The 24,320-nt window shown below is 43.8% G+C and overlaps 1 protein-coding gene across 3 annotated transcripts in view; it reads left to right on the top strand.

The window, feature by feature from the left end:
• The first annotated feature begins 5,545 nt into the window (after positions 1 to 5,545).
• The window catches only part of TBC1D22B (TBC1 domain family member 22B), an 82,692-nt gene continuing 63,917 nt past the window's right edge, over positions 5,546 to 24,320 (top strand). For 2 of the 3 annotated variants that reach the window (XM_059701821.1, XM_059701820.1), the window contains exon 1: positions 5,546 to 5,762. In XM_059701821.1, coding sequence (XP_059557804.1) covers positions 5,707 to 5,762 — 56 coding nt within the window. In that variant the 5' untranslated portion in view covers positions 5,546 to 5,706. The remainder of the gene's footprint in view (positions 5,763 to 24,320) is intronic. The other variant, XM_059701819.1, reaches the window with a different exon arrangement.

The raw sequence follows: 24,320 nt of genomic DNA, 5'->3' as shown, positions 1-24,320 counted from the left end.
CTGCAAAATCAAGGGTGTGTACCTGGATTACAAAAATCTCAATAAAAGCTAGTTGGATGGAAGCATTCATTTCTACTGATAGTCTGTCAATGACCTGGAGAAGTGCTTTACTGAACTGAGGCCAACCTGGAGTGAAATCATAACACTTTTTATACCCCTATATCATCTCCAGGTGTTTCCCTTCTTTCATTTGCCCAGTATCCTCCTCTTCTCTTTGCCTATCCTAATATCAAAATCTGCTCCTAGAGACTTCTTTTATCTCAAAGGAGCACATAACAAGAGATGGGAAACCTGTGTTCCTGGTCATCTTTATTGTTGACTCGCCTGACGGTCCTTGGGCAATTTCTTCCTCTCTGAGCTTTAGACTCCTCATTTGTAAAATCACCTGAGTGTCCCTGCCAATTATTAAGGGCTCTGTAAGAATTTCTCTAGAAGGATGACACACAAGGAATTGCAACAGAGCAGGAAACATGGGTGGCTATGGGTCAGGGATGGAGGGAGACCAACTTTCTCTTTATATCTTATATTAGTTTCCTAGAACGGCTACGACAAATTGCCACAAATTTGGTGGCATAAAACAACAGAAATTTGATCTCTCACAGTTCCAGAAGTAGGAATACCAAAATGAAAGTGTTGGCAGGGTTATGGGTCCTGGTGGCGTCAGGCATTCCTTGGCTTGTGGCTTCATCACTCCCTCTGTCCTCACGGTCACATTGCCTCCTCCTCTTCTGTCTGTGTCTGCTCTCTTATAAGGACACTTATTATTGGATTTATGGTCCACTAAGTAAACCAGGATGAACTCTTATCAAAATTCTTAACTACCAGTATATCCGCAAAACCCCTTTTTCCAAATAAGGCAATATTCACATGTTTCAGGGATTTCAATGTGGACATATCTTATTTTGGGTGATCACCATTCAACCTACTATATAGTTATTTGTACGTTTTGAATTAGTATCATGTACAAAGTTATGAAAGAAAGGAAGGAAAGTAGGAAGGAAAAAAGAAAGACTTATATGTGACTGAACAGGTACTAAAGTTTCTACTTTCTTGCCTCATGTTCAACCTGACTTTGAAACAACTCCCCAATTTTTTATTTACTGTTGAAACCACGTTCTAGGAAATGAAAATGGAACTCTCATCCCAAGCAGGTGGAAGAAGGAAGTAATAAAACCATTTTGAAAAACAAGTGGGTTCTATTTTGCAAAGTTTAATATATGTATGCATTCCAGACCAGCAATTCCACTCCTAACACATCAATATCCTAGAGAAACCTTTCTACTTGTCCACTTAGCCAGAGACATGGGTACAAATGTTCATAGCAGCAGAGTTCACAGTAGCACAAAATGTGAAACAACTAAATGCCAATCAATAATAACATGGATAAACTGTGCTATTTGGAAAATGGAGTATTATACAGCAGTGAAAATGAGTGAACTATAGCTACACTCATTGACATGGATAAATCTCAACACCATAATGTTGGCTAAAAGAAACAAGCAACAGAAGAATAGATACAATATAATATCATTAATATAAACAATATATTATGTACGGTTACAAACATAGCTGAAAAAGCATTAAAAAAAAAAAACAAGAGGATGAGGACATCCAAGATATTGGCAAAGTAGGTGGAAGATACACTCACCTCCTCCCAGGACAAATCTGAAATTACAACTAAATTATAGAACAATCATTCTGAATAACCAACTGAAGATTAACTGAAGAGAGGTCTTATAATCAAGGATTTACAGAAGAAGCCACATTGAGACTGGTAAGAAGGGCAAAAAGGGCTGGCCCTGCTCCCACAGGCAGTGGCTGAGGTTCCAAAGTGACTGCATAGCCTGAAAAGCTGCAGGGGGTTCCCCCTGAGAAGTATGGGAGTCTCAAGGTAGGCTCCCCAGCCCAGAGCACCAGAGTTAAGAAGAAGCACCCACTTAACATCTGGCTGTGAAAATCAGCAAGGATTCTATCTGTCAGGGAGACAGAGGTTTGCTAGAGAAATAGGCACCTTTCTAAAGAGCCAACACACAAAATTTTGTTCAAAGCCTCCAGCAGATTGATTAGGGTTAAAACTTGGGGGATTGAGCCTGCAACTGAGGCATGTGCCCTTTGACCAGAATCGAACCCAGGGTCCTTCAGTCCGCAGGCTAATGCTCTATCCACTGAACCAAACCAACCAGGGCACCTTAAAGCAAAACCTCTTATTAAGAAATATACTTTAATTACAACCAAGTACACACAGAAACACATACACACAAATGTATGTGTATATAAAGTTGAAACAAACATTTTACAGAACTATTCCTATTCACATGCATGCAACAACACTCTGATCTTTTCTATTCCTGTCTATTCTATTTCATTGAAGGTACCAGCCTTTAAATTTCATACGATTCTCCAATAGTTGACAAATTGCATTTTGAAAAAGGCTGCATTAGAGGAGATTTTGTGCATGGTAATTGGAAAAGAATGTTAACTGAGCACTGTTTGAAATAAAAATAACTGGGCACAACAATTGAAGAATATCCACATACTGGAAAACTATATTGCATTTAAGTTGAGTAAACTAAAGCTTCATGCATCAACAGAATGCTGAGTGAAGAAAGCCAGTTGCTTGAGCATATGTACAGTGTGATGCTATTTTAAAGTTTCAAAACATGAAAAACATGTTGTTTATGGATATGCACATATGTCGTGAAAGTCTACAACATGCATGAGAATGTTAAGCACACAACTCAGGATCGTGGTTTCCACCAGAGAGAGGAGGGGAAGGGGATCAAGGAGAGGCAAAAAGGGACTTTCATTGTACCATAAGATTTTTTTGTTTCTTAACCTTGTTTTTATATGTTATTTATTCTTTATTCTTTAGGGGTTGGCAAACTGCCACCTATGAGCCAAATCTGTTTTTGTATGGCCTGTCAGCTAAGAGTGGTTTTTACATTTTTTAAAAAATTATTGATTTTAAAGACAGAGGACGGGAGGAGGGAGAGAGAGATTGATTGATTTGTTGTTCCACTTATTTATGCATTCACTAGAGACCTGGTGCATGAATTTGTGCATGAATTCGTGCATGGGTGGGGTCCAGCTGGCCCGCCCCCGATAGATCAGAGCCTATGCAGGAGGTTGGCCTGCCAGCCCCGCCCCCTGGTCGAATTCCAAGCAGAGGAAGACATGGCTAATGCAAAGGTCTTGAGGTAGGAAAATGCTTGGAGTGTTTAAGGAAAAGCAAAAAGACCAATAAGTGCAGTTGGAGCAGACAGATTAAACAAGGAAGAGAGTGGAACCTAATCACATAGGGTCTTTACGGAGCTTGGATTTTATGCTAAGTGTGATTTTATGTCATTTCAAGGTGTTGCACCTAGAGGAGTGATGTGATCTGACTGAGAATTTAAAAGGCTCTCTCTGGCTGCTGTGTGGGGAATAGACTAAGTGGGCAGGAGTGGAAGCAGGGAGGCCTATAGGAGGCTGCTCTCAGGGTATTGGTTGGTTTAGATTTGGGTGGTCATAGTGGTGGTGAGAGAAGTCACAACAATCTCAACTTCCCTGATAAAGTCTATTAACTAAGTTACTGCTAGATGACTGGAGTGATTTTTTAAAATCTTGGATGGGAAACTGGCTTAGATGTCGAAAACAATGAAGAGGAATAATAGGGCTTCTTTGGGTTGAACACTGTTAACAGTATCCCCAGGGAATCTGCGTTATTTAACATTTCATAAAACATTAAGAAAAGGGAATACTGTGAGGCATTTTTTGGTACACAAATTATACTCTGCTTTCCACATGTGAAATAGCAAGTCAACGGGGAGCTCTTCTGGAACATTTGCAAAGCTGTGTGAGGAGGCAGGAAGTGACGGGTGACTTGCCACACGGACAAGTGTAGGACAGCTCACGTGGCGGGAGACAGTTCTGACGACACCTTTGAGATAATGAACTCTGAACTGCCAGGTGCAACGGAAGAAAGGAATCTAGAAGTCGCTATAGATTATTCCTTCAAGACATCATCAGCTTTTGTAAAGCCCAAAATGCCAGGAATAAAGACAAAACACCTGCTTCAACAAAACCTCAGAAAACCCATCTTGGAGTTCAGGGTGTAGTGCTGGTCACTGCATTGCAAGAAAAAGAACAGCTCAAGAAAGACAGCTAAAATGATGAAACGGTAAGATTAAAAGGATAAGAGAGTGTGTGTGTGTGTGTGTGTGTGTGTGTGTGTGTTTTAAAGGATTAAATGCCCATAAAAGGTAACTATCTGAGATGAGATGAGATGAGATGAGATGAGATGAGATGAGATGAGATGAGATGAGATGAGATGAAAGTCTATAAAAACATGTAAGGTCCAGAAGAAGTAAAACTAAAACAAAAAACCCCTTTTCATACAATCCCATGATGGTGAAATTAGGGGGCAAAAGAAGCTGGAAGAGGGGGGTAATGCCTATGTAGAAAGAGGTTATTGGAGGGCATATAAGAGAAGGTCCTTTTTAGACAGGGGTCCTTAAGATCCTCCAACATATGACGGACACGTGGTAGCTGTCAGCAGCTGGAGGACAAGCCCCTCCGCAGTCCTTCGTTGGGACAGAAACTGCGCTGGATGGCCTGCGCTTCCTGCCCCCCATCCCTGGCCTATAACCACAGAAACGGGAAAGAGCAAAAAACACAGTCACGGCATTCAAAGGACCCAAAATGCTAATATTAAATCTCATTCTGAGTCAAAACTGGACTGAAATTCAAGAGTGGAAGATTTATAACAGGTTAATAAGAGAAATTAAGTGTGTTTGGGGGAACACAGCCTTAATCTTTGTGATGCATGACATGGAGACAGACAGATATACGACGTCCTCGCGAGAAACGTCACTTGGTGGCCTGAATCGGCTGAATAAACGAAGAACATTTCCCGAGTATTGATTGTCGGCATCTGGTTCTCACAGTCGGAGAGCGACCGTTACTGGTTGAAACAGGCAGTAGGTCGTTCGAATGCCACTCAGGGCACAAGGCCTTCAAGAGCGTCCAACGAACAGAGACGCTCACGGTCCCACCGTCACTCACGTGAACCGTTGCCAACCTCGGGCTATCGATCCTTATGGGTCTTCCGTCACAGATTTCAAACAAACAAGCAAGCAAGCAAGCAAACAAACAAACACACACCCCATCCAACCAACCAACCAAACAAACAAACAAAAAATCCCGGGTACAAAGGAAAAGGCAAAGCGGAGGCTAATAACCAGAGGTGTCGTTACGTTTTAGGTCAAGACTTATGTCTATAATACATGTGCTCTCTCTTTCCAAACATACTAGATGCAAGGACCCCATTCCCCTCAAAAGAAAGCAGTACCCCATCCTCCTTCCCTGGGTCCTTTACCTGCTTCTTCCCCGCTCCAGGGGTGAGAACTTTCAGCCCCGCCTCCCTGCTGGCCAAGCACCGCCTTCGCGTCCACCTGTGTGCCCAGCCCCTGACGTCACCCCCCGGCTTCAGCGGCCTACAGGATTCTGGCTCCTGATTGGTTCGTCCGACCACGGCCCGGAAGCCCACCAATGGCAGCGGCGCTGGGTCGGGGGGTGCCCACATCCAAGATGGCGCCCCCAGGAGCAGGGAGCCGTTGACCGGCGGCGGGGAAGCGGCCTGGGTTGGCCCTCCGATTGCGGGATCCTGGGGGCATCTCGCTGGGGACCCCCCTGGCCCGCCTCGAAGGCCTTCCCTGGGCCCGAGCAATGGCTGCCGAGAATAGCAAGCAGTTTTGGAAGAGGAGCGCCAAGCTGCCGGGGAGGTGAGCCCAGGACGCTGAGTGGAAGAGGGGGTCGGACAAACCCTTCCAGATCCCAAGCCCTCAATCCCGCGGGCCTGGGGCGCCTCCGACCCCGGGAGGCTGTTTTGGCCACCGGGGCGCGGGGAGCTGGAGCTGCTTGGTGGTGGCAGGGCAGCTGTCAGGCACCGGAGCCGGCCGCGGACTTTGGGGGTGGCTGGGGGCGGGAGCAGACCGGGTCTGGGGGCGGAGGGCGCGGGACGGGCTGCCCTCAGCCCGGAGGGGGCTGATCCGGGCGTGAAGGACGGTGGAGTTGGGTGAGTAGCCAGTGTCCGTCCTGGGTCCGGAGGGCCATCCCCAGAGCCGCTTCTTACTTTAAACACAGCTCCCTCTTGGGGGTCTCCGCACGCACAGGTGGTTGTTAGCAGGAGGATGGCCCCTTCCCGACTCCCCCAATTCAGCTGGACTCCCACAAGGTTCTGCTGGGAGCTTGGGGCCGGCGGGGGGCGCGGGGGGGGGGGGGAGCGGGGGTAGAAAAGTGAGGAAAATGGTCAAGCTTGACCTTATTTCATCTTGAGTTGGCCCTTTCCCATTAGGAATTATTGCAGGGTGACCCAAGAATCGAGGTTATTTCTTTGGCATTTTCTAAGGATTCGTTCAACCCCATGTGAGTCCTTACCCCCATGCATTCACGTGTGATGTTATTTTTGTGCAAAAAAATATTTTTTCATGCACTGAGTTTTTTCATTCTTCAGTTGTTTAGCTACTTCCTCCCCCCCACACCCCCCCCCACACCCCCACACCCCCCCCCCACCTCCCTTTGGTGTGTGTTGAAATGCTTAGCAATTGTACATCCATCAATCTGCAGTTGGTTTACAGTTCCAGTTTGCTTTGGGCAGAGTCCTGAGAAGTGTAAGGACAAGTGTATGTTTCAATTGTGAATGCAAGATTTCTGCCAGCTACAGTCTACTTGGTGATGAAATTCATGTTGTGCCCCACCTGCTACCTTCCCTAATTGATTCTGGGATAATCCTTTGAACTGTGGTCTTTTTTTTTTAATATAGCAAAAGAGTAAAAAAGGTCAGTGGTGCCTATATAGCAGTCTTATTTTATTTAGGATCCTATTAGACATATGGAGAATGGAATGGGAATCAGCTTTTAGTAATACAGTATTAAAATAATACAAAGGAATGAAGAGACAGCTTCAAATTAAAGTGCTGTGGAATTACAGTGTTCATATTACTAGTAATGCTAAAGACTTTTATGTGTTTTTTTAAAATATATTTTATTGATTTTTTACAGAGAGGAAGGGAGAAAGATAGAGAGTTAGAAACATCAATGAGAGAGAAACATCGATCAGCTGCCTCCTGCACATCTCCTACTGGGGATGTGCCCGCAACCCAGGTACATGCCCTTGACCAGAATCGAACCTGGGACCTTTCAGTCCCCAGGCCAAGGCTCTATCCACTGAGCCAAACCGGTTTCTGTGACTTTTATGTTTTTAGATAAACACCACTTCCTGCCAACTGATTCCTTTTCCTTCCTGATCTAGTGAGCTCTCCAGCCTCACTAACTGTTGTTCTCTGGGGTTTTCCATAGTGAGATCATTAAATTGTGACATCCTAAGGCTATCAGCAGAATCAATGGGAAAACTGTTAAATCAGGAAGTAGTATATGAGATGTGGGACATGGCATGCTATTTTGTGCCGATTGACTGCTAGTTGTTATTAACAGTCTTTTGTTTTCTATATTTCCTCCTTTGGACTATACCAACAGTCACCTTTTTCAAAGCACTACTTTTATAAGCTAGAAGGGGGGTGTCTCTTCAGTTTCTACAAGTTTCTGGCTTCCTTTTCATTTTGAAGAGGAATATAGAGGGAGAGAAGAGACCATTTGAGTTCAGAAAGACTTGGGGTATTATTTGGACTCTCTTACCTGTACAATCAGGGACAGATGATTTGCTCAATCTCTCTAGGCCTCAGTTCCTTATCTTTGAAAAGAGGATAAAAATACTTTCCTCAGTGTTACTGTGAGGACTAAATTAAACATCCTATTTGTAAAGAGTAGGGACAGTGTGTATTTAGCACATTATAGTTGCTCAGTAAATACTAGTTATTACTATTACTGTTATTATCAGAGCAAGTAAACATTTAAAAGAATGTTTCCCAGATCCTTACCCCAGTACTAGGTAGTTATATTCATTGTATATCTTAAGGCATTAAAATGTTGCCACGATTCATAATAGTTTTTAGTACTTGCTTGTTGAAGGGGAATTTTATTTAGTTGTGTGCTTTTAGCAAGGAAGCCCCATGAGCCCCTGGTTGTGGGAGAAAACTACTTTGAGATAGTAAGTGCTTTGATTTAAGGAAAATATGAGGGCATTTTCTCAAGAATAGGATTTTTGCATTTGTACCCTTTCGGTCTGCGTGAAGAAAAACTTTCTCCTCGGTGGTGAGATGACATGGGTCGAGGTCCGTCCTAGAAGTGAAACTAGTTTACTCCTCTTTGCAAATTGAAAGGTAAAAATTCAGTGAAGGTAGGTTACTTTCAGTTTCATTGATTAAGATCTGGCAACTTTAATGATAATAAATAGGAATTTTATTTAGTAAAATAGCCCAAGTTCACAATGAATTAAGCATCCTTTTTCAAAACAGATTTACTGAGATATAATTCACATACCATAAAAATTCATGGATGGTTTTGTAAAACCATCATCACTAATTTCAGAATATTTTTACCACCCCAAAAGAAACCCCATATCTATTAGTAGTCATTCTTCATACCCTTCCCACACCCCAACCCCCCAAACCCCTGCCCCTGGCAACCACGAATCTTTCTGTTTGATTTATCTATTCTGGACATTTCATATAAATGGAATAATGTAATAGACCTTTCTTGATTTATATAGCATGTTTATTAAGCATGTTTCCAAGGCTCATCCTTTTTATGGCTAAATAATATTCCATTGTATGGATATATCTCTTTTTGTTTATCCATTCATCAGTTAATGGACATTTGGGTTGTTTTCACTTTTTGGCTATTATGAATAATGCTATGAAATTCATGTGTACGTTTTTGTGTGGATGTATGTTTCTCTTTTAACACATTGAGGACCAGTAGTTTTTTTTGTTTTTTGTAAATATATTTTTTATTGATTTTTTACAGAGAGGAAGGGAGAGAGATAGAGAGTTAGAAACATGGATGAGAGAGAAACATTGATCAGCTGCCTCCTGCACACCCCCTACAGAGGATGTGCCCGCAACCCAGGTACATGCCCTTGACCGGAATCGAACCAGGGACCTTTCAGTCCGCAGGCCGACGCTCTATCCACTGAGCCAAACCGGTTTCGACAGGACCAGCAGTTTTATTGCTAGCTTTACCCAGTGGCCAGGTAAGTTTCTTTAAAAAAAAAAAAAAAATATATATATATATATATATATATATATATATATATATATATATATATAATTGATTTTTTACAGAGAAGAAGGGAAAGGGATAGAGAGTTGGGAACATCGATGAGAGAGAAACATCGAATAGCTGCCTCCTGCACACTCCCCACCGGGGATGTGCCCGCAACCTCAGGTACATGTCCTTTACCGGAATCAAACCTGGGACCTTTCAGTTCGCAGGCCGACGCTCTATCCACTGAGCCAAACCGGTTAGGGCCAGATAAGTTTCTATTGAATGAGTACAAAACGTTTTACATAAATGTTAAAGGCACACTTTAAAATTAAGTACCCATTGCATTTTGAAGTTATTTATTACATGTTCTTACGAGCTAATATTTTTTTAAAGTATGATTGGCCACAAGCCTTAGAAGAGAAAACACGAGAGTTCTCGTGATCCATCCACAATGTGTTAAGTATATGTAGGTGTTGAATTGCTGGGTCTTATGGTAACTTGATAGAATTAAACTTCTCTTTGTTTTATTTTAAATATATATATATTTGTTTCAGAGAGGAAGGGAGTGGGAGAGAGAGAGAAAAACATCAATGATGAGAGAGAATCATTGATCGGCTGCCTCCTGCACACCCCCCCTACTGGGGATCAAGCTTGCAAACCAGTCATGTGCCCTTGACCGGAATTGAACTCGGGACCCTTCAGTCCGCAGGCCAACTCTCTATCTACTGAGCCAAACCAGCTAGGGCCCACTTCATTTTTTTATTTTTTTAATCCTCACCCGAGATTATGCCTTTATTGATATGCCTTTATATGCCCTGACCAGGTATTGAACCTGGGTATGTGCCCTGACCTGGAAATGGGAGACATCTGTAAAACTATCAAGAATAATAATAAAAAAAAAAGTTCACTGGGCTCTTATGAATAACTCAGAGAACTTAAAAAAGTGGCCAGGTGATTCAGTTAACTCAGTTAGTTGGAGATTGGTCCCCCTCTTCCCAGCCCTTACCCCACCCCCCAGGTCTTTACCACCCTATTGTCGTGTCCTTGGAGCCCAGTGTTCTAAATATATCAAGTAGTCCTGGGAAGATAGGAGGCAGCATGTACTATGTGGAAGCTTGCAGTTAGTAGATATATAAATCCTGGAGATCTAACACACACCATAGTGATTATAGTCAACAAAACTTTGAAGTTGCTAAGAGACTAGATCTTAATCGTTCTTGGCACAAAAAAGAAATGATCATTATGTGACATGGTAGAGGTGTTAGCTAACATTTTAGTGGTAATCAATTACAATATATAAATGTATCAAGCCAATGACATGTACATCTTAAACTCCCACAACGTTTATGTCAAAAAAAAAAAGAAAGAAAGAAAGAAATTACTGCCCAAGTTCAAATCCCAGCTCTGCTACTTTCTACCTGTGTGACTTTGGTTAAGTTACTTAATCTCTCTGTGTCTAGTCTTCTCATCCGTAAAATGGGGATAAAGTATTTAACCCATAAGGCTATTATGAGGGTTAGATGAGGTAATGCATAGAAAGTACATAGGAAGTACTCAATAATATTAGCTGTTATGAAAATGACTAGAGGCCCGGTGCATGAAATTCATGCATGGGGAGGGACGGGGGGGGGGGTGTCCCTCAGCCCTGCCTGCACCCTCTCACAATCCAGTACCCCTCGGGTAGGGTCCCTAGGCCTGGCTGGCGATCAGGGCCTATTGGGGCTTTTCTTCCCCAGCCCTGCCCCTGCCGCTGCCACTGCTTGCCATCTATGCAGCGCTGCCCCTCTCCCACCCCCCACCCTCACCCCCGCCACCTGTTGCTTCCTCTGCGGGTGATAGGCGTGTGGTGTGATTGCTTGGCTGGCCTGGGCCTCCCTCTGCAGGGTGATTGCTAGCCGGCCTGCATATGGCCACAGTGTCACTGGCCAGTGGCCTGGGCCTCCCGCTGTGGGCCAATCATTTGCGGGGCTCCACAATTGATTGCCCAGCAGAGGAAGGCCCCGCCCACCGGGCCCGGGCTCTGTGATCCATCGCTGTGCAGAGGGTGGCCTGGGCCTCCTTCTGTGGGGCGATCGTGGAGCGATGGCAGGGCCCCCTGACTAATCGCATCGCACCTGCCTTGGCTGGCCTGGCGCCAGTGTGTGTCACAGCGTGGTCGTCCGGATGGTTGTTCTGCTGTTCGGTCGTTTGGTCAGTTTGCATATTACGCTTTTTTTATTATAGGTAGTTGTAATCACAGTATGTCCTGTTTTTATTTGTTTTCCCCCTTGCTCTAGTTTCTGAAACTGGAATTGAAAAACTTTGATCAGTAGTGTATCCGGAGCACCCAGTGAATCCCAGGTGGAAACCCCCAACCTCTTGTTAGGTAGGTAGAGGGTTCATAGAGGCACCGAGAAGCCTGTTGTGGGACAGTTGTGGTGTCAGGTGTTCTCAGCAGAGGTTCTCGAACTGTAGTGAGTCCCCAGGAGAGCTCATTAAAACACAGATTGCCGGGCCTCACTTCCAGAGTTTCAGATTCAGAGGTTGTAAGGGGGGACCTGAGAAGTTGAGCTTCCCAAGTGAGACTGCTGCTGCTGATCTGGGAGCTGCACTTAAGAACCCCTGAGAAAAGAGTCCTGAATTGAGTGAAAGAAACCTGAGTTCTTGTGCTGAAAGCTTTCGCCATATGGATCTAGAACAGTTAACGCATCTCACACTTAACATGCCCAAACAGAACTCGATTTCCACATGTGCCCACAAAGCTATTCTCCCCCCGGCCCCCAACTATTCTTTCCATCTCACTTAATGGTCCCAACATTCACCAAGTTCCTCAGGCCAAAAATCCTAATGTCTTTATTCTTCTCTTTCCCTTTCTGCCACATCCAACTAATCAGCAAACCCTGTTGGCTCTTCAGATATATTCCGAATCTGAGTAGTTCTCACCACTTCTACCCCTGCTGCCATGGATCAATCTGAGTCCTCTCTTGCCTGGACTATTGCTGTAGCCTCCTAGTTGGTTTTCCTGATTCTCTTCTGGCTCTCTACACACCTCTCATTTATAGTTAGAATAAAATCCAAATTCTCTGAGTCTTCCAGGAACTTCATAGTTGGAAAAGTAGGCCAAGTTATGGACTTGGATCTTTATCCCAAGAGCAGTGGGATGCCATTAGAAGGTTGATGGGGGCTGAGACACGATCAGATTTGCGTTTATAAAAATATCATTCCGGGTGCCCTGAGAAAAATGGCTTGGACCAGTTTTTCAACAGGTAGGGGTGGGGACACACGGCTGCTGTTTTGGGTGGGTTAAGTCTGTGTTGTATTGAAATACAGGATGCTTAGCATCTCTGGCCCTTGTCCACTAAACTCAGGAAGGCCCAGCAGTTATTAGGACAATTACCCTTCCCACATGCGCTTACACATTTCCAAACACGTGAGTCCCCGCCCCCGCCCCCCGACTCTTCCACCCACTACTGCACCTCTGCTGGGAATCAGAGTGAATATAGTTAGGGGGCTACTGCAGTCAGTAAAGGGAGAGGCTTCGACTAGGGCAGTGGTCGGAAAACTGCGGCTTGCGAGCCACACGCGGCTCTTTGGCCCCTTGAGTGTGGCTCTTCCACAAAATACCGACTTCTGCGCATGGGCCACGAAGTTTCAATCGCACTGTACATGCGCGCGATTGAACACGTGGTATTTTGTGGAAGAGCCACACTCAAGGGGCCAAAGAGCCGCATGTGGCTTGCGAGCCGCAGTTTGCTGACCACTGGACTAGGGCAATGGTGAGTAGAGGTCAAAATTGAAAATACCTACTTGTAGCCTTGGTAAATCGCTGGATTTGGGGAGTGAAGGAAAAGGAGGGACCAAGGAGGTGTCACTCCCAGGTTTCTGGCTTAGGTAATCTGGTAAGATTTGGCTTAGAGAAAAAGCCAAATTTTAGGGCAAATTTAAATTTAAAACTTCATGCTTTTAATTTTCTTCTTTATGAAATGAAAGGTTTGGATTAAGTGAGCTCTAAGGCCCTTACCAGTTCTGAAGTTGAGTGGTAAGTTTTAACTTACCAATTCCAACTCATGTCACTCCACTCACACCCAGCACGATTCATAGGTAAGAGCGGGTGAAGTGCGGGGTGCTGGTGGTGGGCTTTTGTCTTTGAAAGTAGTGATTTGCTGGTGCTGCTGAACATCTGAGTGTCATGAAATTTTAGCATTGACTCTGAAGACCACAGCCGGTGAGGAAGCTGAGGCCAGAGAGGGGTGGTAGCTTGCCACAAATCACACTGCAGATTTCTTGACACCTGGTTCATGCTCTCTTTACTAGTGTTTCCCCTTCCGCCTCCCTCCATCTCGGCTAAGATTAAGACACCCTCTGTCAAAGCACCTCAACCAATCCAAGGGTGTGGACTTCCAGTGAAAAGATTCGGATGAGACTTGGAACAAGTGTGAGCCAGAGCCTGGCTCATATCCCATATTCTTATTTCTAATCTTTCTGGGAAGGGCTTCTCCCTCTTTTTAAGCAAAAGTGTTTGTTGCGGAGCATTGTCCCATACACCAAAAGGTTGCAAGTTCGATTCTTGGTCGGGGCACATACCTAGGTTTCGGGTTTGATCCCTGGTTGGTGTGTGCCCTCTCTAGTTCCTCCTTCCTCTCTGTTGGTTTTTAATCAATTAAAAAACTACAACATACCCTTAGGTGAGGATTTTTAAAAATGTGTTTGGCCCTGGCCAGTGTTTCTCAGTGAATAGAGCATCGAAGGGTTGCAGGTTCAATTCCCGGTCAAGGGCACGTACCTGGATTACAGGTTCAGTCCCGGGCCTCACATCAATGTCTGTCTCTTTCCCCCTCCCTCGCCCCCCCACCACACACACCACCCTCCTTCCCTTTCACTCTCTAAAAAAAAAAGTGTTTGTTAAAGTCAAAGAACTCTTTTTAGCGTTAAATGAAGTTGAGAAAAGTATCTAGTCACTTGAATTATGTAGGAGCCTTCTCTATCATTTGGTCATTTTTTCATAATCTGATAGTAGACTCGGTTAATGGTCTAAGCCTGTTTGGGCAGGCACATTACAACCTGTCCTTAGCCTGGGTATGTTTTACTAATAAAGTAAGTGAAGATACTAAATTATCACTGAAACAGCGTAGATTCCCCTTTCTGGAAGACTTGGATCAAGTGAGTGTGTGAACCTGAATCAGGTGCCAACTCTTGGTTTCAAATTGGATAGTTCTATTCCCATACTTGCTTTAACTCATTTGTTAGTGCTAGCAAACACCTGTTGATTTTTCCTACCAAGTTTTTGCACTGTTCCAACTACCTAAACCAGGTAGGCCAGTACATTCTGTGGTGTTGGTTTTATTAAAGGGATTGACGGAGTTTTGACAGGGATTTTTGCTCTTTTGTCTCCGTTGCAGCATATCCTGTGGCGTTCTTTGCTCTGCCTAGCCAGTGTGGTTTCTCTGAGATGTGACGCGTTTGCCTCTAGTTTTTAGGTCTAGCTTAAAACAGAGGCCTGAGTTTTGTCGAGTTCCAACCTTCACTCATTAAGTTTTGTTAAGTGCCTGCTTGTGTGTCGCCCTCTGCCCAATGATGAGGGAGGACAGACAAAGACATGCACCACCACTGCTCTTTAGAAGCTGAAAATCGGCTTGGCACATGGCTTCCCCTGTGAGGATGCTGTGTATTAGTGCCTTTCCGGTTTTCCCACTAAGCATGTGTTACTTTTGGAATCAGAAAAACTTAAAAGTGGGGCTGGGTGAAAACGCATTGCTGAGTGAGAAAAGCAAGCTATAGAACAATACATACAGTGTGCAATCTTATGTGAAGTTTTAAAGCATAAGAAGTGTTGTATGTTGTTTATGGACACATGAATATATGTCAGAGTGTAAAAACAGGTGGGAAGGATTTCATACCCACTTTAGGATAGCGGTTATCTCATGGGGAGAAAGGGAAATGGGACTGGGACTGCCATTGGGACTTTAGTAGTATCTCTCTAATGCTTTAATTTAAAAATAAAAAAATAAAAAGTGCCCTAACCGGTTTGGCTCAGTGGATAGAGCATTGGCCTGCAGACTCAAGGGTCCCGGGTTTGATTCCGGTCAAGGGCATGTACCTTGGTTGCGGGCACATCCCCAGTTGGGGGTTTGCAGGAGGCAGCTGATCGATGTTTCTCTCTCATCGATGTTTCTAACTCTCTATCCCTCTCCCTTCCTCTCTGTAAAAAATCAATAAAATATATAGATTTTTTAAAAAAGTAAGAAAGAAAGAAATGTGGCCCTGGCCAGTGTTGCTCAGTTGGTTGAGCATTGTCCCATGCACCGAGAGGTTGTAGGTTCAATTCCTGTCAGGGCACATGCCTGGGTTGCAGGCTTGATTCCTAGTAGGGGGTGTGCAGGAGGCAGCCAGTTGATGTTTCTCTCTCGCCCTCTCCCTTCTTATCTCTCTAAAATCAATAAAAAAAATTTTTTTAATTGTATTGATTTTTAGAGAGAGAGGAAGGAAGAGGAAAAGAGAGAAACATGAAACAAATATCACATTATCTCACTTATATGTGATGAGAGTAAAACATCCCTCAGCCGCCTCCTGCACACCCCCTACTGGGGATCGAGCCCACCACCGAGGCATGTGCCCTTACGGAGTCAAACCAGAACAATGCACAGGCCAACACCCAAACAACTGAGCCACATCGGCCAGGGCTAAAAACATATTTAAAAATAAATAAATAAATAAATAAATAAATAAATAAATGTGTATTTCTTCTCCTGAAAGATGAGATGAACACTAAAAAGAAATGTGACAAATGTTAACCTTTGTTTAAATCACAGTAATGGGTTCATAGATGTGTGTTATAGTTTTTTCTGTATTTTTATTTGTGTTTGAAAATGTGAATTATATGGTTTTTATACTTTTTGGAGCATTTTTTTTTTAAGTTTGTGTTGGGGAGATCAGACAGCTAGTGATGAAATTAAGTAATATTTAAAGTAGGGCCCTAACCGGTTTGGCTCAGTGGATAGAGCGTCGGCCTGCGGACTCAAGGGTCCCAGGTTCGATTCTGGTCGAGGGCATGTACCTTGGTTGCGGACACATCCCCAGTAGGGAGTGAGCAGGAGGCAGCTGATTGACGTTTCTCTCTCATCAATGTTTCTAACTCTCTATCCCCTTCCCTTACTCTCTGTAAAAAATCAATAAAATATATTTTAAAAAAATAAATAAATAAAGTAGGATTTATGATTGAGAGTCAAGATAAGTCATATATACAGTGTGCTGCCATTTGTATAGTTTTTTCTTTTTAAAAAAATATTTTTATTGATTTCAGAGAGGAAGGGAGAGGGAAAGATAGAAAATGAACAATAATACACACACACACACACACACACACACACACACACACACACACACACTGCCCTGGCTTGTTTGGCTCAGTAGATAGAGTGTCAGCCCACGGACTGAAGGGTCCTGGGTTAGATTCTGGTCAAGGGCATGTACCTCGGTTTCAGGCTTGATCCCTGTCCCCAGTCAGGATGTGTGCAGGAGGCAATCAATCAGTGTGTCTCTCCTACATTGATTCTTCTCTCTCTCCCTTCCCTTTCACTCTCTCTAAAAATCAATGGAAAAATACCCTCTGGTGAGGATTAACCAAAAAAAAGAAACAAATGATGAGAGAGAATCATCGATTGGCTGCCTCCTGCATGCCCCCTACTGGGGATCAAGCCCGCAACCTGGACATATGCCCTGACTGGGAATCGAACAGTGACCTCCTGGTTCATAGATTAACATTCAACCACTGAGCCATGCCAGCCAGGCTCATTTATCTAGTTTTTATTTTATTTTATTATTTTTTAAATTAAATCTTTATTGTTCAGATTATTACATTTGTTCCTATTTTTTCCCCCCATAACTCCCCTCCCAGTTCCCGCCCCACCCTCCGCCCTCACTCCCCACCCACTGTCCTCATCCATAGGTGCACAATTTTGTCCAGTCTCTTCCCGCATCTCCCACACCCCTTCCCCCCCCCCCCCAAGAATAATCAGTCCATTCCCTTTCTATGTCCCTGATTCTATTATGATCACCAAATTATTTATTCACTTGATTCTTAGATTCACTTGTTGATCGATGCGTATTTGTTGTTCATAATTTGTATTTTTACCTTTTTCTTCCTCTTCCTCTTCTTTTTTTTTTAAATTAAATCTTTATTGTTCAGATTATTACATTTGTTCCTCTTTTTTCCCCCCCATAACTCCCCTCCTCCCAGTTCCCGCCCCACCCTCCGCCCTCATCCCCACCCACTGTCCTCATCCATAGGTGCACGATTTTTGTCCAGTCTCTTCCCGAATCTCCCACACCCCTTTCCCCCCCAAGAATAGTCAGTCCATTCCCTTTCTATGTCCCTGATTCTATTATAATCACCAGTTCATTCTGTTCATCAGATTATTTATTCACTTGATTTTTAGATTCACTTGTTGATAGATGCATATTTGTTGTTCATAATTTGTATCTTTACCTTTTTCTTCCTCTTCCTCTTCTTAAAGGATACCTTTCAGCATTTCATATAATGCTGGTTTGGTGGTGATGAACTCCTTTAGGTTTCCTTATCTGTGAAGCTCTTTATCTGACCTTCCGTTCTGAATGATAGCTTTGCTGGATAAAGTAATCTTGGTTGTAGGTTCTTGGTATTCATCACTTTGAATATTTCTTGCCACTCCCTTCTGGCCTGCAAAGTTTCTGTTGAGAAATCAGCTGACAGTCGTATGGGTATTCCCTTGTAGGTAACTGAGTTACTTTCTCTTGCTGTTTTTAAGATTCTCTCTTTATCTTTTGCTCTTGGCATTTTAATTATGATGTGTCTTGGTGTGGTCCTCTTTGGATTCCTTTTGTTTGGGGTTCTCCGTGCTTCTTGGACCTGTAAGTCCATTTCTTTCACCAGGTGGGGGAAGTTTTCTGTCATTATTTCTTCAAATAGGTTTTCAATATCTTGCTCTCTCTCATCTTCTGGCACCCCTATAATTCTGATGTTGGTACGCTTGAAGCTGTCCCAGAGGCTCCTTACACTATCCTCGCATTTTTGGATTCTTTTTTCATTTTGCTTTTCCGGGTGGGTGTTTTTTGCTTCCTCGCATTTCAAATCATTGACTTGATTCTTGCGCTCCTCTGGTCTGCTGTCGGGAGTCTGTATAATATTCGTTTTTTCAGTCCGTGTATGCTTAATTTCTAGTTGGTTCCCCAATATAACATCGAGGGTCTCATTAGTTTTCTTGAAGATCTCATTAAGTTTATCGGCGGCTTCTAAACAGTTCTTGAGAGACCTTAAAAGTGTGGTTCTGAACTCTATATCTTCCATTGACAATTTTGTCCTGTTTCTTTGTCTCCGCATTTTGTTATGCTTCCTTGGTGCACCCCCTAGTGGTCTTTGTTCGCAGTCTTATAGTTAAACCTTGATTGTTGTAGCTAATACCAGGGAGGGTTTGACCTCCAGGCCAAGTGGCTATGAGAATCAGCTGTGTCAGCAGTGAGAGAACTTCTGTCCTCTAGGGAGGTGCTAATCTAGCCTTTGCCTGAGGCTATCCGGCAAATGCCTCTGTGCAGGGCTTGGGCAGGGCGGGTCGCACAGCATCAACAGGGTGGGCCGGAGAGAGCAGTTATGGCTGCTCTCAGTTCCGTCCCTAGGGGCTCTGCCTCTCTGAGTCCCAGCACCCGCTGCAAAGCTCGGAGAGAAAGCTGCACTCGCTCTGACCGAAGCCAGACAGTCCCGCTTCTCCCGTTTGAGTCTGGGTCCCTAAAGACTCGCCTGTATCTGGAGCTCAGAGTCTGCGACTCCCTCCCGATTGAAAACACCAACCGCGCCCTCCGCCGCCAGCCTGCTCCACGCACTCCGCATCTCAGAATTTGACTTCAGCACTGCACCTCCTCTGAGTGTCCGTATGCGTTTCTCTTTCCTCCTAGTTGTAGGACTTCCACTCAGCCAGCGTTCCTGTGGTTCTGGGTGATGTCCGTTCAGTCTTTTAGTTTCACTTTTGAAGTAGTTGTTCAAAGCAGCAAACTCCGGCGTTAACCTATGCCGCCATCTTGGTTCTCCTCATCGGTCTTATCTAGTTTTTAAAACATGCAAAAGATACTATACATAGAATATAAAAGTGTAAAAACAAAAACTGAGGCTGAAAAAAGCCAGATTCAATAAAATGGCTTCCTAGGAAGGAATGGAAAGGCTTACTGGTGCTTTAAGTCTATAATGCCTTATTTCTTATGTAGGTGTTGAACATAAAGAGCCTTGTATTATGATCTAAATCTAGTTTCTTTTTAAAATAGTTTATTTTTCCCATTAATCTATATATGCCTGCTCTTGTGCATTTACAATAGCTAAGATCTGGAAACAGCCCAAGTAAAAATGAATGGATAAAAAACGGTGGTACATTTACATAGTGGAATACTATGCAGCTCTAAAAAAGAAGGATCTATTACTCTTTGAAACAGCATGGAGAGACCTGGAGAGTATTACGCTAAGTAAAAAAAAGCCAGTCAGAAAAAGACAAATATCACATGATCTCACTTATATGTGGAATCTAATGAACACAGTAAATGGACGAATAAAATAGAACCAGAGGCATGGAAACATGGAACAGACTGACGAATCTCAGAGGGAAGAGTGGTGGGGGGACAGGAGAAGATTAACCATAGAACTTATGTGCATATATGCATTGCCCATGAACACAGACAATAAGGTGGTAAAAGGCCTGGGGCGGGGCAGGAACCAGGTGGTGGGAGATAAAGGGGAGAAAAAAAGGGGGGGGACATTTGTAATACTCTCAACAATAACATTTTTATTTTTAAAAAGCAGTATAAGCCCTGATTTATGTATTGAGGGAACCAGAGAAGGCATGGGTTATTGGATGCTGGTGTAGGGTCAGAGAACGTCTCCTGGTCAGGGGAGTTGGAGGCGCTGTGGAATTTGAAGGGAATGTTTCAGTATGGATACAATTTTGAAAAGGGAGTAGGGAGAAGAGCCTGATTTAGTAACTTAGGTATGTTTGGAAGGCAGAGTGGAGACCAGCCTGCTCTAGAGTTGAGTTTGGATTTGGGAGAAGAAGGGATGGTACAGGTGAATTATAAATGCCAGGCTTTTAGTCTGTCTTAATTTAATCTCTGTGATCACCTCAGTTTCTTTTTCTTTTCTAACTTCTTGCCTGTCCTTTTTGAGATTAAATAAACGAGTTAATTATACAAAATGTTTGAGGTATAACACTGTTTGGTTCAAGAATATGTTAACAGATTTCGTTTGGGCTCTGATACCTTTGCTGATAAAGTTTGTCATCAATCATGGCCTTTCTGGCTGTGCCAGCACATTGGGCTGACATGTTTAAAAAACAGCCCACTATGATTTTAAATTCCTTTTCAGGATAGTAATTGATGGTCTTTGGCCCGTAAACCTGTGCAATAGGGATTGCTTTTTCTGCATAGATTACTGGCAACTGGTAGTACTCTTTTTAGGAGAGGACCTAAGGGTCTGAAAATAAGGGGTCTTCTTTTTCTACCCAGTCACCTAACCTAACTGGCCTGTTGACATCTTCTTGAAATTTATCCTCCAATCTTTATATTGTACTTCCAAGAGGCTCGTGAACTTGGAGAGTTCAAGTGTACTCCTCTTAGAGTATTTGCAAATGTTAAAATACAAATCAATGGCTCTTATAGTGTTTTTGTTTGTTTTAATTTTTGTTTTGTCTAAGCCTTTTCTCTGTAAGCCAAACTTTCACATTATTCTTTGATCCCTCCTATTTTCTCTCTCCTTTTGCTCTGCCTAAGAAACTGTAAACACATTAAAGTTGCATTGTTTATATTTCTGTAGTAGTATATGAAATGGTTGTTTATAGACTACTTAATAACTGTCCAGAAAAGTTTAGGAGAAGAGATTTATATAGCTAAAAAGGTAGGGAATCCTATCTAATAATAGACAAACATGGTAATTGACCATACCTTTGCTACGCCTCCCATTGGTTAATCAGTGCAATATGCAAATTAACAGCCAACAAAGATGGTGGCTAATTTGCATACTGCGGGCAAGGCGACCCCCGGGACCCAGTAGCCGCCTGGCCTGTGGCCGTGATCGTGATCAGAAAGCCGGGCCACAGGCAAGGCGGCACCCTGGGACCCAGGAGCCGCCTTGCCTGCGGCCCGTGATTGTGATCGTGATCAGAAAGCCGACTGCAGGCAAGGCGGCCCTGTGGAACCCAGGAGCCCGTCGGTGAGGTCTGCAGGTGAAGCAGCGATCAAGCTATGAGGGGGAGGGTGGAGGGAGGAAGGAGCTACAGGAGCAGCTCTGGCCAGAGACTGAAGACTCCCACTGGAGCAAGGAGCAAAGACTGAAGGCTCCAGCCGCAGCAAAGACTGTGTCCAGCGTGAAGATGGAAGGCGGTGGCCAGAGTGAAGGTCTGGGTCCCGGGTGCCAGAGGAAAACTGGTGCTGGCAGCCAGGGGAAAGAAGGCCTATTGCACGAATCTTTGTGCAACAGGCCTCTAGTCCTATATAATAAAAGCCTAATATGCTAAGTGTCTGGTCATCCAGTTGGCCATTCAACCAATCAAAGCATAATATGCTAAGGTCGCTCAACCACTCACTATGACGTGCACTGACCACCAGGGGGTAGACAGTTGACCAGTCATTATTACCTGCACTGACCATCAGGGGGCAGATGCTCCGACTGGTAGATTAGCTTGCTGCTCTAGTCTGGTGATCAGGACTGAGCAAGACCGGCAGACACGCCCTGGAGCCCTCCTGCGGTCCTTCCCCGGCTGGCCAACCTCCCGTGTCCCTCCCCTGCCCTGATCGTGCACCTGTGGGTTCCCTTGGCCTGGTTGCACCCTCTTGCAATCCGGGCTGAGGGACTCCCCTCCCCTACCTCCTACCCCCAGTGAGTGAATTTTGTGCATCGGGCCTCCAGTGTATTCATAACTAAAGATTTGTACACAAGAACATTCCCTCTGGAATCTTAGTAGAAATCAATATGAAAATGATTGAGTTGGCTACATTTTTATGTAAAAGCAATTAGGGTCACATCAGTGATGTCAAATAAGGTACCTGGTAAACTTGTTCTATTTTCTAAATGTTGGGTAAGGAATAAATTACAAAAATGGGAGGTAGATAGAAAACCATTTCTTGGGCCCTGATTGTGTGCTGGGTAGCATTTTAACATTTGCAAATCAACCTCACTACCTGCTAGTATTATCACCCGCCAGGAATTGTGTTAAAAGGGCTTTTTGCACATTGTCCCATTTAAATCTCCCAATCCTCTTAAGATTGCTTAATTTATTTCTTAAAAAGGTGATACATGTAAATGATACTAACTCAGAAAGGTACAAAAAGGTTTGCAGTAAAAACTAAATCTCTTTGCCGCTGGGTCCTCCAGTCATCCAGTTCCTTTCCAAACTACTTGCAACTGCTGTCTTGTGTATTCTTTCAGAGATACGTTATAAGTACATAGACCTAATTCTATGTGAATATGTGGATATGCTTTATGTTAAAGTTTTTTTACAAAAACGGTGACATGGCCTGGCGGTGTGGCTCAGTGGTTGAACAGTGACCTATAACCAGGAGGTCATGGTTGGATTTCCAGTCAGGGCACATGCCCGGGTTGTGGGCTTGATCCCCAGTAGAGAATATGCAAGAAGCAGCTGATTAATGATTCTCTCCCTCTCCCTGACGCTCTAAAAATCAATTAAAAAATATTCAAATAAACAAACAAAAATGGTGGCATGTCCTGGCCTGCTGGTTCAGTAGTCCTGTACACCAAAAGGTTCCAGGTTCGATTCCAGGTTGGGGTGAGTACGGGAGGCAGCCAACCAATGTTTCTCTCTCATATTGATGTTTCCTTCTCTCTCCCTCTCTCTCCCTCTCTCTCCCCACCCTCTAAAAGTCAATAAAATCATATTCTTGGGTGAGGATTTAAAAAACAAACAGTGGCATATTATGCATACAGTTCTGCATCTTTTTTCAATGAATGTTTTAGAGCAGCGGTTCTTAACCTGTGGGTTGTGACCCTTTTGGGGGTCGAATGACCCTTTCACAGGGGTCGCCTAAGACCATCCTGCATATCAGATATTTACATTACGATTCATAACAGTAGCAAAATTACAGTTATGAAGTAGCAACGAAAATAATTTTATGGTTGCGGGTCACCACAACATGAGGAACTGTATTAAAGGGTCGCGGCATTAGGAAGGTTGAAAACCACTGCTCTAGATCCATCCATGCTGTTGCAAATGGTAAGATTTCATTTGTTTTTTATGGCAGAGTAATATTCCATTGTATATGTGTACCATAACTTTTTTATCCACTCATCTATTGATGGGCACTTGGGTTGCTTTCATATCTTGTCTATTGTAAATAACGCTGCAATGCATATATCTTTTGTATATATTTTTTCCATTGATTTTTAGAGAGAGTAGAAGGGAGGGGGGAGAGAGAGAGAGAAGAGAGAGAGAGAAACATTGATGTGAAAGAGACACATCAATTGGTTGCCTCCTGCACATGCCCCAACCAGGGCCAGGGATTGAACTTGCAATCCAAGTACATGCCCTTGACCGGGAATCGAACCCAAGACCCTTTGGTGGCCAGCACTCTACCACTGAGCCACACTGGTAATCTTTTTGAATTAGTGTTTTGGGTTTCTTTATATATATACCCAGAAGTGGAATCACTGGGTCATAAGGCAGTTCCATTTTTATTTTTTATTTTATTTTATTTTTTAATATATTTTATTGATTTTTTACAGAGAGGAAGGGGGAGGGACAGAGAGCCAAAAACATCGATGAGAGAGATCGATCAGCTGCCTCCTGCACGCCCCCCACTGGGGATGCGCCCGCAACCAAGGCACATGCCCCTGACCGGAATCGAACCCGGGACCCCTCAGTCCACAGGCCGACGCTCTATCCACTGAGCCAAACCAGTTCGGCTCCATTTTTAATTTATTGAGGAAACTCATACTGTTTCCCACAGTGGCTGCACCAATCTACATTCCCACCAACAGTGCCTGAGGGTTCCCTTTTCTCCACATCTTCGGCAACACTTGTTTGTTGATTTATTGGTGTCAGCCATTCTGACAGGTGTGAGGTGATATCTGATTATGATTTTGATTTGCATTTCTCTGATGATTAGTAACATTGAGCATCTTTCCTGTCTATTGGACATCTGTATGTCCTCTTTGGAGAAGTACCTGTTCAGGTCCTC

Source organism: Myotis daubentonii, chromosome 6 (assembly GCF_963259705.1).
Source record: "Myotis daubentonii chromosome 6, mMyoDau2.1, whole genome shotgun sequence".
Classification (NCBI taxonomy): Eukaryota; Metazoa; Chordata; class Mammalia; order Chiroptera; family Vespertilionidae; genus Myotis; species Myotis daubentonii.
Note: the sequence above shows the minus strand (reverse complement) of the source record. Positions and strands in the feature narration are given on the sequence as shown.